This window comes from Antrostomus carolinensis, unplaced genomic scaffold, assembly GCF_000700745.2.
Source record: "Antrostomus carolinensis isolate BGI_N321 unplaced genomic scaffold, ASM70074v2 scaffold21135, whole genome shotgun sequence".
NCBI classification, from domain to species: Eukaryota; Metazoa; Chordata; class Aves; order Caprimulgiformes; family Caprimulgidae; genus Antrostomus; species Antrostomus carolinensis.
The window spans coordinates 640-15,505 of NW_010318704.1; the positions used below are offsets into that span (position 1 = coordinate 640).

Here is a 14,866-nt window from a genome sequence, read left to right on the forward strand (position 1 = left end):
AGACTAGATGGGTGGTCTGTGATATGGGTAGGAGACTGGCTCAGAGGGTGGTGCTTGATGGTTTTTCCTCAGGTCTACTGGTCTGGAAAGCCTCCCTGGACTCCATGAGACTAGGAAAGGTGGTTGTCTCCCCCAGTAGCAGTCTTCTCCATTAGCTGCTTTTCAGTGATTTCTGCTCTTCCACAGTGCAGTGAAATAGGTGTTCAATCCAGAGCCTTTTTCTTGGAAGAAAATCATCCTCTATAGTCTTTTTTTTTTTAATGTTTCTATCCAGAACACCATCTCTACAAGGCTGCAAGCTGGTGAATCGCGTTAAGGATGATGGCTTATGCTCAGCACTGTGTTGCAACACCCTTTGCAGTACAGTTCTAAGGTCACAACTCTCTCAACTTGGCCGCAGGGATGCTTTTAACAGGAGTATTTCAGTATGTTATGTGACCTGCAGTAGCTGCCCTCTAGTCTCTTCCCTTCAACTCCCTTTCTCTCTGCTATCCATGTGCTCCTCACCTCTCCATTCCTCAGAGAGGAGCTGATCATCTCCTTCTGGAGTTAAGCAGAGTGAACAATGCTGTTGTTAACAAAGAGAAGAGAGAATGTGAAACGCAGTCAGCCTGTGCTGCTCGTGGATCAGGTGATGCAAAACTATGGAAAGTCCATGATGTTGCTAGAGAAGAAATTCACAGGATTTGCTTTCTGCCAAGTTAAGCTGATGCAGCTCGTTCTTTCCGGATCAGGCTGTTTATATTCTCTGCCTTTTTCCTACACCATTCTTTCTCTTCCCTCCCCCCCCCCCCGCCCCCCCAAACCACTGACCATAATTGTTTAAAATACAGGCTTTTACACGTGAATGGCTCTTTTTGGGAAGCAGAACTTTCCATACTGCTTTTTTTTTCAGCTACATATGGAACAAGTGCTAGAGAGGGAGTCAGGGCTGACATAACCTAGTGCTGTGGCCAGGGAAATTCTGGCACAGCTACATTTAGCCATCTTCTTTACACTTGAAGATCCTTAAGCTCAATGTAAGTTTACTTTAGCTAAACAATAGAGCAATTACCCTGAGGCAATAGAAGGGAGGAGTTAGGATTGTTTTATAGTATCTTTCCTAGACCTTAAACACCATTATTATCCTTTCCCTTCAATGTTCTCAATGATGCTTTCAAATATCGGTTCACTGTCCTATATAGGAGGGAGAGATGGTGGGTACATATATGTGTGGGGGGGTATTTTTATGAAGAATCATTATGGTAGCAATTTCTTGTCCAAAATTGTGTTTTTTTCTGGCACAGACTTAAATAGTAGAATGATGTGGATGCTCAACACTTTGAAGCAGTGGTCTTCTGAAGGACATGGAGAACTTAGAAGGAGCTGCTGATGTAACTAGGGTTGTTGATCCTGGAGAAAAGGAGGCTGAGGGGAGACCTTCTGGCTCTTTCCAGCTCCCTGAAAGGAGGGTGTAGAGAGGTGGGGGTGGGTCTGTTCAACCAAGGACCAAGTGACAGGACAAGAGGAAATGGCCTCGAGTTGCACCAGGGGAGGTTTAGATTGGATCTGAGGAAGTACTTCCCCCAAAGGGTAGTCAAGCATTGGAACAGGCTGCCCAGGGAGGTGGTGGAGTCACCTTCCCTGGTGGGATTTCAGAGACAGGTAGATGAGGTGCTGAGGGACATGGTTTAGAGGTGGAATTGGCAGTGTTTGGTTTATGGTTGGACTTGATCTTAAAGGTCTTTCCAACCACTACGATTCTACAATTCTGGCACAGTGAGGAAGCACTTGATTCTCTGTACTGGTTTTGGCTGGGATAGAGTTAATTTTCGTCCCAGTAGCGGGTATGGCTCTGTGTTTTGGATGTGTGACCAGCGTTGACAGGAGAGGGATGTTGTAGCTGTTGCTGAGCAGTGCTTGCCCAGTGTCAAGGCCTTTTCAGCTTCTCGCCCTGCCCCACCAGTGAGCAGGCTGGTGTTGTGCAAGAAGCTGGGAGGGGACGCAGCTGGGACAGCTGACTCCAGCTGCCCTAAGGGATGTCCTACACTGTAGGACGTCATGCTCAGCCATAAAAGCTGGGGGAAGAAGGAGGAAGGGGGGCATTCAGAGTTACAGCGTCTCTCTTCCCAAGTAATGGCTACATGTGATGGAGCCCTGCTTTCCTGGGGATGGCTGAACGCCTGCCTGCCATGGGAAGTAGCGCATGAATCCCTTTTGCTTTGCTTGCGTGCGCAGCTTTTGCTTTGCCTGTTAAACTGCCTTGATCTCAACCCATGAGTTTTTGCACTTTTACCCTTTCGATTCTCCTCCCCATCCTGCTACAGGGGTGTGAGTGAGCGGCTGCGTGGGGCTGATCCACCCACAGGGGCTGACCCACAACACTCCTCTCAGCAAGCAGGCGCGTGAAGCGGAGCTCCAGTACAGAGCTGTTAATTCAGCATCCAGCCCTGGCTAACTAATTCTGTGTCGACTGGCTGACCTCCACAGCTTCCATTCCGAGAGCAGCCCAGCACAGCACACAGCCCAGTCTTTCTGCACAGCACCATATTTTTCTGCGTAACCAAACCTGACAATTCGTGTACAACACCCCAGGAGAGAGCAATGAATCAATTGTAAAAGTGTAAAAAAAAAGTCTTTTGTGATTTGTGGGCTCTACCAGCTTCTGAGCAAGAAATGACACAGCTGACGTGTCTAGTGTAACAGGAGAAAGAAACCTAATGAGCGTGATGCCCCTGCCAGCAGCAGCTGACGCTGTGCCAAGAGTAACCCTAGCAATTCTGCATAAAACAGCACAGTGGCTCATGTTCTACCAAGAAACTCAAGGAAGCAACCCTATACCTTGCTAATCTCTGAATCTTGATAAGCACTGGAATCGGGGCTGGCCTGAGGAAGCTGTGATTTAAAACAAAATGCTGTGTATTGGGGCACTCTGAAGAGAGGGAAGTAGGTGAAAGTTAGCAGAATGCTGAGGACTTGGCTCTTAGTGTGGCAGGTTGGGCCACCACCATATAAGGTTTAGGAAAGCAGCACGATGGGTGGGGAGGGAAAGGGGACCATGTGAGGAGATGTGTGGGAAGTGGTGTGGGCATAAAAAACCAAAAGCAAGAGCTTAATCCTCTCCTGCAGGCTGGGAGATGTAGGTACATTTTTTGTCGCCCAAATGAGGAGAGCATCGAGCTCATCCCTGGCGCGGGGAGGACAAATCTTGCTCTCCTGGGGCAATTTGCAACCATCAAACCCTGTTTATGTAGTGCTGGTGGACAGAAGCCTTGGTGAAATCTCAAATTCCTGTATAATGCAAGTTGTAATGGTTATTAACAACACCAGAAAGTCACTTTGTAGACAAACCATAAAATAACACCTGTTTAGGGGCAGGAACTCTCTCTCCCAAGGCCTCGATACGGCAAAGTTCTTAACTCCCAGCTGCAATAATTGCATTTTTACTGGGAGACTGAAGTCTAAATGTTTTAAGAGGTGATGTTCCAATTCACCAAATGTTCCAACAGGTGAACAGCGTTACTCTTTTGCTGTTTTTCCCTCATTTCCTGTTGTCAAATGCATCTGAGGGGAGACCTTCTGGCTCTCTCCAGCTCCCTGAAAGGAGGGTGGAGAGAGGTGGGGGTGGGTCTGTTCAACCAAGGACCAAGGGACAGGACAAGAGGAAATGGCCTCAAGTTGCACCAAGGGCAGTTGAGATTGGATGTGAGGAAGAATTTCTTTGCAGAAAGGGTTCTGAGGCATTGGCAGGGGTTGCCCAGGGCAGTGGTGGAGTCCCCATCCCTGGAGGGATTGAAGAGTCGTGTAGACATAGTGCTGAGGGACATGGGTTAGTTGGGGACCTGTCAGTGTTGGGTTAATGATTGGACTCGATGATCTTAAAGGGCTTTTCTAATCCAGGCAATTCTGGGATTCTGTCTGGCAGAGGATTATAGAGCTAAACCAACAAACAAGAAGTGGAGGAAAGGCATGGCAGGCACTGGCCATGACACCAAGCAGCGTGGCAGTGGGCAGGGAAGGGATGATGCTGAAGAGCAATGTGATGGTGTGCAGGATGATGAAGGGGATTGGTGGTGCCCTCCTCTGTCCCCCTGCCACCAGCCCCCTGGATCTCTCCTGCAGCCAAGAGAGAAGCGTGTCCTGCTAAGAGGTTCCCACTAAATCTTTACTGCCCTGCAAAACCATTGCAAGCCCTGCCTCCTGAGGCAGCTCTTTGTACCTGTGTGAATGCCATGCCGTGCCAGTGCTTTTTACAGCTTATGAATTGACTTCCACTCACCCCTGGGAACACCTAGCCACTCCTTTTGTCCTCACCTCTCCCAGCCATTTATAGCAGCGAAGGGATGCTAGAAATAGAGCTGCGTACGCTAAAGAGCCGGAGGATCCCATAGGCAAAAGGAGTATCGGAGTCGATTTGCAAAGGAGATATTTTCTAGCTCGCAGCAACGAGGCAGCATGAAAAGCCCTGGGTGCACTCCAAGGTAAGGGGAGAGGGACGTGAACGCTGCGGGAGCAGAATTAAAATGCAGTTTGTTGAAAAGTCTGTTTCAGGTAATGCCTGTAAGTTGTTAATAACCTCTAGAGTTAGTTACTGTTTGCTCCAGAGTAGAGCTTAATTTTGCCATGAATGTTTCTTTCCTGTATTTCAGGTCTTTTAATTTGAAAGAACCTTGTTAGGTCGACACACAGGTCTGTTATTTTCAGCTTAAGCATCCATAGCAGCCCCTCCAAGTGTCACCTCAGAGGTAGTTTTCCATGTTTTCTCCCCAGCTGGGAGATGGCACAGCACAGGTCGGAAAGGTGAGTGGAACCACCGGTGCCAGCCCTGCTGACAGCTCTGCAAGTTTTTTGGTGTCTTAGAAGAATTTTGTGTCTTAGCAATCAGCTCCCAAGTGCTTCCTCAAAGGAATCCCAGGCTGGTTGCACATCTTGCATCTTTAGGTAACTTGTGTGTGACGTTTGAATCACGGTTTTCTCTCTCGAGCTTTGCTTTGCAAAATATTGTATTAATGGGGTAAAAAAAGTAGATAGCAGCTCTGATCGTACCCTGCAACTCAGCTACGTCGGGCTTCACACATCCAGGTGAAACGCTTCCCTGCTGTCCTGCAGGGAAGGAAGAAATCACTGCAGCCATGATCCTGTGTGTCATGCCCTCCACACTCCCGTTGGTATGCTGGATAGTTACGAAATCCCTCTGCTTGCAGCTCTAACTGCATGAAAGATCAGCTCTGTCTTCTGTAACACCAGGTACTCGCTCTGTTCACCTTCAGCCTGTGTGCGTGAGACAGTCAAAATAGCTCTTGGACAAGTGGGACTTGTCATCTTGAAGGGATTAAGGATGGGAGATATTTTAGCCAACATTGAATGTGGTATCTGTTGACCCAACACAGATTTAGAAGTGGCCTGGTCAATCTTGTGACTGGCAGTCTTGTGACAGAGGTGTGGCGTGTGACACTAAGGGAACGGTCTTTAAGAGCGGTGCTGGCTGTCACAGAGGTGTCCCAGAGCGGTGAGTGCAGAATGGGTGGTGAAACCCCACGTGTAGGTTTGCAGTACGTGCTGAAGCCAGTGCTGAAGGCCCAGGGCTGGGTGTCTGAGCCTGGGGAGGGGCTGTGGGGACAGGACCCCCTGCAGTGATCAGGCACTGCGTACCTGCAAACCTCTCCTCTCATCTCCCCTGGTCTCCATTTTCCCACATTCTTCCCTGGTGGAATCCTTGATCCCTTCCCCTGAACACCTGCACTGATCGCCTTTGCCGCAGTCAGCTGTGGTCCCCTCCCTGTCCCCACGCCCCGCTCGCTCCCCGAGCTGTAAGGCAGATACCTTTCCATCCACACATCCCCGGGCAGGAGAACGAGCACCATGCCACGAGGTAGCCCCAGGACAAGAAGCCCATTTCTGCATGAGGATCGGCAGCTCCATGGCCCACGTGCTGAAGGAATCACTCTTGCTCCTTAAAACTGACTGTTCCAGGAAGCTGCCGTGGTTTTGGCAAGCCCAACGTAGACTGAGTGGCCACCACTCGCAACTACAGTGTGAATATCACTCGGCTGCAGGTTGCTGTTGTCTTCAGGATGATGTGAGCTCTTCACAGTCCCTCAGGGCTCGCTGGTGGCACGTTGCTGCCTGTAACTTGCCCATTGGGCATGTTTGGCGCTGTGATAACCAGACCGTCATGCTGCACCAGCAACACTTTGAGGCTTTACGTGCATAGATAGTCGGGACCATTATCCCTCTCTGTGTCTTCAGGTGCAAAAGCCAGATGTTGTGTGGGACTTTCAAAGCATGTCCAGATGAAATGGGTCTGCTGGGAGCATCCAGCTCCATTGGAGATGGGCTCGGTGTGCTGCACATGTTTGAGGATTTGGAGGCAGGACCGCACTATGTAATAGCTTATTAGAGTAAATGACTATTAAAATATCATGGGATACCTTGAGGTGATAAGATGTAGTTGTCTACAGAGCTGTAGAGTTCTTGCAGTAGAAGTGACTGATAATCCTCCTGGAGCATATTGTGATCCCGATCTGTCTTCAGGATTGGTTTAGGTGCATGTTGATTTGTTTGCCCCATAAGACATCAATCTGAGTTGCCATTTTGGGGACACCACCCAGACAAACATGTGGACCATTACTGCATGCATTAAACTCTACAGAAAAGGTGCAGAAGAAGGGCATTGCCAAACTGGCTTAGGAAAGACCTCCAGGCAGGCAGGGTGATGTGTTCTGGAAAACCATCACACCAGTGTCAGCTTTGGTTTAAATGAAAGACCAAGAAAATAGGCAGGGGCTGCATTTAACAGATGTGAGCCTCTTTGCTGCCTGTGGGCTCCTCTGCATTTCTTCTCCTGTCTCATCTCTATTTAGAGTGATCAAAGGAAAGGGGATTGTCTGTCCCCCTAGCAGGTCTGGGACCGAAAACTTAAGAAATACTGATGAAAGACTGCCTGTAGTTATGTCTTGAAACTCTTCATGCAGAAGCTGTGCTGCAAATCCATGTCAAAGGTTGGGACCAGCTGTGGTTGAGGGTTCTCCGTGGCTTTGGGAAGGGCTATGCTACCCGAGGATTTCCCACTTCCTCTGGGGTGCCATTGGACAAGGAAAGCACTCTTGTTGAAAGCAAAGCTTGAAGCAAAAGTGGTGTCAGGCAGGTTTGCATGGCAAGCAAAGTCAAATGATTTTCTGTGGCCAATCAATGAGAGGCTGTAGACCATGGCAGGTGAAGCTGGTGGTTGCACTCTTGTAAGACCAACTGGAAGGAGCAATTCAGTATCTTTCACATGGTACAAGCTGGAGGCTATGAAAGACTCCAGGCTCTTCTCAGTGGTGTCCAGTGACAGGACAAGGGGCAATGATCACAAACTGGAAAACAGGAGGTTCAACCTAAACATAAGGAAAAACTTCTTTGCTGTGGGGGTGCCAGAGCACTGGGACAGGCTGCCCAGAGAGGTTGTGGAGTCTCCATGTCTGGAAATGTTCAAAACCCACCTGGACATGTTCCAGTGTGATCTACTCTCCGTGATCCTACTCTAGCAAGGGAGTTGGACTAGATGATCTTCAGAGGTCCCTTCTTCTGAAGGGAATGGTTTGCCCAGGGCAGTGGTGGAGTCCCCATCCCTGGAGGGATTGAAGAGTTGTGTAGACATAGTGCTGAGGGACACGGGTTAGTCGGGGACTTGTCAGTGTTGGGTTAATGATTGGAAAAGACCTTCAAGATCATCGAGTCCAATCTAGGCAATTCTGTGATTCTAACCCCTACCATTCTGTGAAAGCCTCCACCTAGGACCATGTTTGAGGACCCCTTGGCCAGAAAGACAGTAGAAAGGACCACCAGGTCCAGCCCGAAACAAGCCATTGACCTTCAGAGTGGGCAGGCTTAGAGCCTACCTTCCTTGCTTGGGAGGGTGGGAACCACAAGTGTGACCATCCCATGCTGTGAATGGGACTGTATCTTCTCAAAACAACTTAAAGCCCAAGACCGAGCTGCTGGATTTTGGAAATGGTGGCTGAAAACATGGAATTCACACCGAGTTAAAAAAGCTTTGAAGGTCAGAGCAGTCAGATCAAGCTTGGTGATGAAAAATTCCTTTTTGGTGGGCATCAAACCTTCAAAGATCCTGTACGTGTCCCAGCTAGAATGCACTGCTGATGATAAATGGTAGTTGCCTAATTAGTGCTGGGAAAGACTCACTCCTCATCATTATCCAGGCAAAGCACAGGTAGATTAAGTGCTTGGTCCAAAGGGTGGCCTCTGAGCTCGGGCTGTGAAAAGTCTGGCCAAGGTGAGAAGATCTGAGGAAAGGGAGACCTGAGTGAGGCTGAGCACCAGAGCTGGACTGGGAGGTGAAGCTGTCACAGTGGGGAAGCCATCCTTTTGTTTGAAAGCAGAATGTAATTAGTCTGTTATGGGTGCTGTTAGGTTATTAATTGGTTTTCTGTGTTGAAAAATCTCAGTTATATTGAAAAAAAAAAATCAGCTTAGGGTTTCTTTGAGATCCTCATCTTCTAGAGAGATGTGACTACAGGAGCCACACAGTTTTCTTACTGAGGAAATCCTTATACCCCTACAAAGAGCACATTTTCTAGTGAATAAACTAGAAGTTTGAATAGTGAATAAACTCTAAAGCCCCAGAAAACTGAAAGGAAAGCAAAACAAAAGGCAGCAGAGCAGAGTCGGGGGAGCTTGGCAGGCTCTGCCTGACATAGGCTGTGTCTTGCCAGAGGTCAAAATGAGGAGAGTGACAGTGAAAGTGGAATTTCTCACTGTCCTGCCTCTTATGGGCAGATAGTGACAGAACAAGGGGTGATGGCTTTAACCTGGAAGAGGGGAGATGGAGATGAGGTCTGAGGAAGAAATTGTTTGCTGTGAGGGTGGTGAGACACTGGCCCAGGCTGCCCAGAGAAGCTGTGGCTGCTCCTCCCTGGAAGTGTTGAAGGCCAGGTTGGATGAGGCTTTGATCAACCTGGTCTAGTGGAAGGTGTCCCTGCTGATGGCAGGGGGGGTTGGGACTAGATGAGCTTTAAGGTCTCTTCCAACCCAAACCAGTCTGTGACTCTATGATAACGCCAGAGCTGCTGACACAGCTGGGAGAGCCAGAGGTGGCTGGCACCACAGAGACATAAAATTGTGCTCCTGGTGAGAAAAATTCCCAGGAGCAACATGCCCAAGTTTGGTGGTTCGCGTTTCAGAGAAGGACTGTCAGATAAAAATCCACTGAAACTCTGCTTTCTTTCCAGGTGTATAAAATGTCTCATCATTTTCAACCTTTGCTTGGGACTCATCTTCCTGTCGGGAGTCTTCCATATGAAGAATAAAAGTTATGTGTAAGTGAAGCAGAAATGAAGTTGCATGACTTTGTCTGCCCAAGACAGCAAGGATCTGACCTATGACACTTGATTTAACTCTGGTGGAGTTTAGGCTAATATTAGAAGGGCAGCAGCCCAAAGATAGGTCCTAGGTCCACATTTGGGTGGGCAAGGGATCAAATAAACCAAAGCGCAGCTCTTTGGGGTAAAATCAGCTGTATGGAAAAAAGAGAAGGGGATCGAGCTGAACCTTTGGGTCAGTGAGGACCTGGAGAAGCAGAAAACTTTCTGACATCTGCACCTGAGGGATGGGGCTTGTTTGTGTTGGTGCCTTGCACCAGCTGCAGGTGTCCTATTGGAAGGAGAACCTGCAGGGGTTTGGCTTTGCCAGGTCTCAGAGATGGGGTATGGCACTGAGGAGGCTGTTTGCCCCATCTGTTGCCTTCCTGCAGGATCTCAAAGAGCCACGAGGAGCTGCTGATACCTTCCACGCCTTGCCACCCCAAGACTAACGTCATGTTCCTCAAGACCCACAAGACGGCCAGCAGCACCGTCCTGAACATCATGTTCAGGTTTGCAGAGAGGTACAGCCTCACCGTCGCCCTCCCAGCTGACCAGCTCGTCCACCTGGGCTACCCAAAGACCTTTCTGGCCCACTTTGTGGAGGAATTTCAAGCCATAGGACAAAACTACAACATCATGTGCAACCACCTGCGGTTTAACGCCTCAGAGGTAAGAAAGAGCCATGACACCTGTGGAGAAACCTGGTTGATCAAGCAATGCCTCCAGACTAACATTGTCCTCTTCCTCCCCACAAATAGGTGCAAAAAGTGATGGCAGCAAACACCTTCTACTTCTCCATCCTCAGGAACCCCATTCCTCTGCTGGAGTCTTCCTACGTCTACTACAAGGACAATGTCCCTGCCTTCAGGATCTCCAAGGACGTGAATGAGTACCTGGCGTCACCCATGAAGTATTACCATCCAGCGGATTACAAGCAAAACATCTACGCCAGGAATATCATGTGGTTTGACTTTGGCTATGATAACAATGCAGAGGACAACAAAAAGTACATCCAAGAGGTCTTGAAGGAGATTGAACAGAACTTCCACCTGATCTTGATAGCAGACTACTTTGATGAGTCCATGATCCTCTTGAAGCACACTTTGTGCTGGGATCTGGATGACGTGATTTACTTTAAGCTCAATTCCAGAAGCCAGGACACTGTCCAGACCTTGACTCCAGAAAGCGAGGAACGGATAAAAGCGTGGTGCTCACTGGACTGGAAGCTCTACCTGCACTTCAACCAGAGCTTCTGGAGGAGAATTGAAGAGACCATTGGACTGGAGGAGCTGGAGAAGGAGGTGAATCACCTGCGAACAAGACAGAAGGAGCTCATGGAGACCTGTCTCTCGGACCAGGAGGCAGTGGGGAAGAACCACATCAAGAACAAAGCTCTCCTGCCTTTCCAGTCAGGGGCTGCAAATATCCTTGGGTACAACATCAAACAAGACTTAGACAACAGGACACTGAGAACCTGCCAGAAAATGGTTATGCCAGAGCTCCAGTACACGTCCTATCTTTATGCTGTTCAACACCCACACAAGAAGAGGAAGCAGTTAGGCTTGCCCTTGCTGTGGACCAGTTTCCAGGAGAAGTCACAACTCCCAACTCCCAACTAGGGCACATGAGAACCCACTGCAGTTTCCAACCGCTTTGCATCCCCCCACGTCTGACACGTGGCTGGCCCACAGGACTCATGCACAAGAGGGGGAGGTGGAGGGGGCTTTGTTCAGGGTCACCAAGCTGGTGGTGGGTCCCTTCTTGGGGACCTTGAAGCCAAAGGCTGGATCCTGTGTGATCCCTCCTCCCCGCTCCCAGGTGGTGGAACAGCCCGCAGCGGCTGAGCGCTGGGCAGGCTGGGCTTCAGACATTCCTGTCTCTTAATCATTAATTACAAGCTTAATTATTTTGTTTGCATTTGACTTCATTTAATGGCTGTCATTTCACCCAGGGTGGTCACAGCTCACTGGAGCAAGTCCTGATGTTGGTGTTTAGGAGAAAAAAAGGGGAGGGGGAGGGCAACAAGGAGGAGAGCGCGACAAGGGGACACAGCACTTGAAGGAGAAGGAGAGATGTTGGGTCTCCCGTCCAGCAGCATCCGTGCTCAGAGACAACTAACTACTGTGCGATGCCAGGGCTGCTTTTCAGATTTCATTGTGCTGGCTGGCAGCCCTTCCCCACCAGCACGTGGGACGTCCCTCTCACACATGTCATGAGGTGTGGGCTGCCTCTGCACCACTTAGGACCACTTGTCCCTCCCCTGGGAGGGCGCATTTTGTGGTTTCACTCCTCTCTCTTGGGCAAGAGTCTCAGCATCCTTGAAGCCCTTTATCAGCAGAGGCTTCATTGGGCTCCCCTCTGCTGTGTTGGCCAAACTCTTCAACACTGATGAGGAGAGGGGTGGAGGGAGACATGGCCACTGCTTGTTTAGGGCATGACCTCATTATTGAAGGAGGTAATTAAACCAGCCTGGGACATCTTTGCTTGTTTGCTGGCTGCTGCACCAGTGCTAGGAAGGTTGGTCAGAAGGACAGCAGCACCAAGCCCTTGGCTGTTAATGATTGCCCAGTGCTGGTTTCCAACACGCCCACCATCCCTGATGGTTCAATATTTCAATGCTAAGCCAGCATTGCCCCGCTTACACCAGTTGGGGACTGGGTTGTGTGGCTGGAACGATGGATCTGGGGTCACTTGGCTTGTAGCTTCTCCTTGGGAGTGAAGCAGCCCTGGCAGTATCTCAGCTGGGGAAGCAGCAGAGATGTTGTCAGAGAGAAGCAGAGCTGGGAATTTCCTCAGCTGTGTTTAAACTCAGCAGGTAGCCCGGGAAGGCAGCTGAGGTAAGGGTTAACCTCCTGCAGGCAACCTGTGCCCCATGTGATGGAGGAGAGGAACAACAGGGAGATTAACATCAGGATCAGGGTTTTCTGCTCCAGCAACCCTCGCTAAAATTAACCAGGCTTAGGAGGCATTTGTAACTGGCTGGGGCAGAGGAGATGGCAGCCACACGTGTTCAGCCTGGGCAATCCCTGAGGGCCTTTCCCAGCCAATTCTGCAGCCTGAGCTGGGGCTTTCACCTTGGAGCTCCTGGTCCGTGACTTGCCGTATGAATTTTGTCATGCCCCGTTAGCAAAGCTGATGCTGATGGAATAGAAGCATAAAAATAATTTCTTAACAGCCGACCTGTGTGCAGGTGGGGGTCCTGGGAAGGCTGGGACCCTCTGGACCACCGGCTGAGGAGCTTACAGCTGAGGTGGACCACAGGGAAGGTGAGCTGCAGCACCTGTGCAGGGAGGTCCAGCCTCTCCCAGGCTGCAGGAGGAGGGAAACTGAGGCAGGAGATCCAAATATCCCCCTAAGGCTCCCTTTGCATCCCCCCACCAGGGGGTCTGAGGGAGGTGCAGGGCCCCCAGCTCTGCCCGGGCTGGTGATGGTCCCTTTGTGCCGCCCGGCACTGCACGAGTGGCCGCCACTGCTGACTCAGGGCTTTTCCCAACCCCGGCCGCTGTGGGAGCCCCGTGACCCATTGGTGGGGGGACCCTGCAAGGGGAGGTGGCAGCAAAGCGGTGAGGCCGCGGGCTCTGCAGAAAGCCGGTGGCTGTGGGAGCTGGCGTTACCCTGCGGCAGGGCTGAGGGTCGGAGGGGACATCCCACCTCAGCAAGACCCGGTGAGTGTTTTTGCTTTCTCCATGGGGTCTTTGATCAGCAAAAGCTCATAATTAAAACACAGGTGAGAGTCACTCTTGGGCACTCTGGTGGGATGCCCATCTCCTCCGGGGGTGATAGCCTGGGACACACAGCCTTGGGATGGCTAACCTCAGTGGCAGTCCTGCTGTCCTTGAAGAAAAGATGCTTGGGGACAGCTGGCATCCCAGCCAGGGACCTCATGGTTGGAGTCGTGTACGTCAGGGCTCCCTAGCAGGGCAGGGGGAAACGAGGAGCCAGCTGGGTCTGCTGACCTGGAGGCAGCAGAAATGTGGGACAAAATGCTCCCTGACCCCTCTGAGGGGCCTGGGCTGGTCCCAGGGTCTTGACTGTGTGGAGATGGACTCTGTCCCCCAACATGTACTCAATGATGGGAGCAGGGAACCACAGGTCTCACCCTGCCCTTTGCTGACCTGCCTCAATTTACCAGAAACCCCTTTTGAAGAGTGCCCTGAAGATCAATTTAATTTAATTTAATTTTATTTTAAATGGACCTACTGGAGCGAGTCCAGAGGAGGCCACGAAGATGATCCGAGGGCTGGAGCACCTCTGCTGTGAGGACAGGCTGAGAGAGTTGGGGCTGTTCAACCTGGAGAAGAGAAGGCTCTGGGGAGACCTTCCAGCGCCCTTCCAGTACCTGAAGGGGCTCCAGGAAGGCTGGGGAGGGACTTGTGACAAGGGCAGGGAGTGACAGGACAAGGGGTGATGGCTTGAAACTGGAAGAAGGGAGATTGAGATGAGATGTGAGGAAGAAATTCTCTGCTGGGAGGGTGGTGAGACACTGGCCCAGGCTGCCCAGAGAAGTTGTGGCTGCTCCTCCCTGGAAATGTTGAAGGCCAGGTTGGATGAGGCTTTGAGCAACCTGGTCTAGTGGAAGGTGGTGAGTTGGAACTGGATGAGCTTTAAGGTCCCTTCCAACCCACACCAGTCTGGGATTCTATCATCCTATAATTTTATTCCGGTGTAGCCCAGGTCAGCCTCTTTGGTGTTACCCAAAATCCTCTCCCACCTTTGAGCTGTGGTGACTTGCCACCAACAGCAGCACACCTTCAGCTCCTCTCAACCCCAACCCTGCCCATAGCAACCTGCCCTGCAGCCCATGATCCCCAGGGACTCCCCAAACCAAAGCCCACCAGTTTAAAACCCAAACACCTCCAGTTCAGTCCAGCTCCTGGCCCACACCCCTGGCTGTGCCCAGGATCTGATTCCCCACCTCCATCCACCCACTGGGGTGGGGCTGCATCTTTCTGCAGCAGACATCATGGGCTCCCGGCACTTCCCTGCCCGGACCGTGCTCTTCGAGAAGGAATCCAGCGGTGTCACATACCGTGTCCCAGCCCTGCTCTACCTGCCCTGCGTGGCCAAGCTGCTGGCTTTTGCGGAGGAGCGGCTGAGCTCTGACGATGCCCACGCCAACCTGCTGGTGCTGCGCCGCGGAACTGTCTACGGGAGCTACGTGGAGGTGGGACGGGGGATGCACCTGGGGTTGGGGAGAACACGTTGGGCTGGGGGCATGGAGACAGCTGAGTGGTTGTCCTCAACTGCTTGTGCACAGCACAGCTGAGCTCCCAGAAGCACTCACATGTGGGGGTGGGTGAAACGAGGTGGTCCTCACCCCTCTCCATCCTTTCCTCCTCCTCCCCGGCAGTGGGAAGACATGCGCGTGCTGGAAACTGCGACGCTGCAGCACCACCGGTCAATGAACCCCTGCCCTCTCTATGACGAGTTCACTGGCACCCTCTTCCTTTTCTTCATCACGGTGCTGGGCAGGACGCCTGAAGCCTACCAGATTGTCACCGGCCAAAATGTCACCCGCCTCT

At 51.0% G+C, this 14,866-nt stretch overlaps 2 protein-coding genes across 2 annotated transcripts in view; both read left to right on the plus strand.

Annotated features, from left to right (window-relative positions):
* Positions 1-4,434: 4,434 nt before the first annotated feature.
* Positions 4,435-10,963, plus strand: GAL3ST2 (galactose-3-O-sulfotransferase 2). The gene is made up of 4 exons (XM_010169019.1): positions 4,435-4,460; positions 9,213-9,299; positions 9,734-10,013; positions 10,103-10,963. Exons 1-4 carry the CDS (start codon positions 4,435-4,437, stop codon positions 10,961-10,963), a joined length of 1,254 nt encoding a protein of 417 aa, XP_010167321.1.
* Positions 10,964-14,295: 3,332 nt separating this feature from the next.
* NEU4 (neuraminidase 4) overlaps positions 14,296-14,866 on the plus strand; it is a 2,279-nt gene continuing 1,708 nt past the window's right edge. Inside the window, exons 1-2 of the mRNA XM_010169020.2 lie at positions 14,296-14,508; positions 14,695-14,860. Of these exons, the coding sequence (XP_010167322.1) occupies positions 14,308-14,508; positions 14,695-14,860 (367 nt within the window). The 5' untranslated portion in view covers positions 14,296-14,307. The remainder of the gene's footprint in view (positions 14,509-14,694; positions 14,861-14,866) is intronic.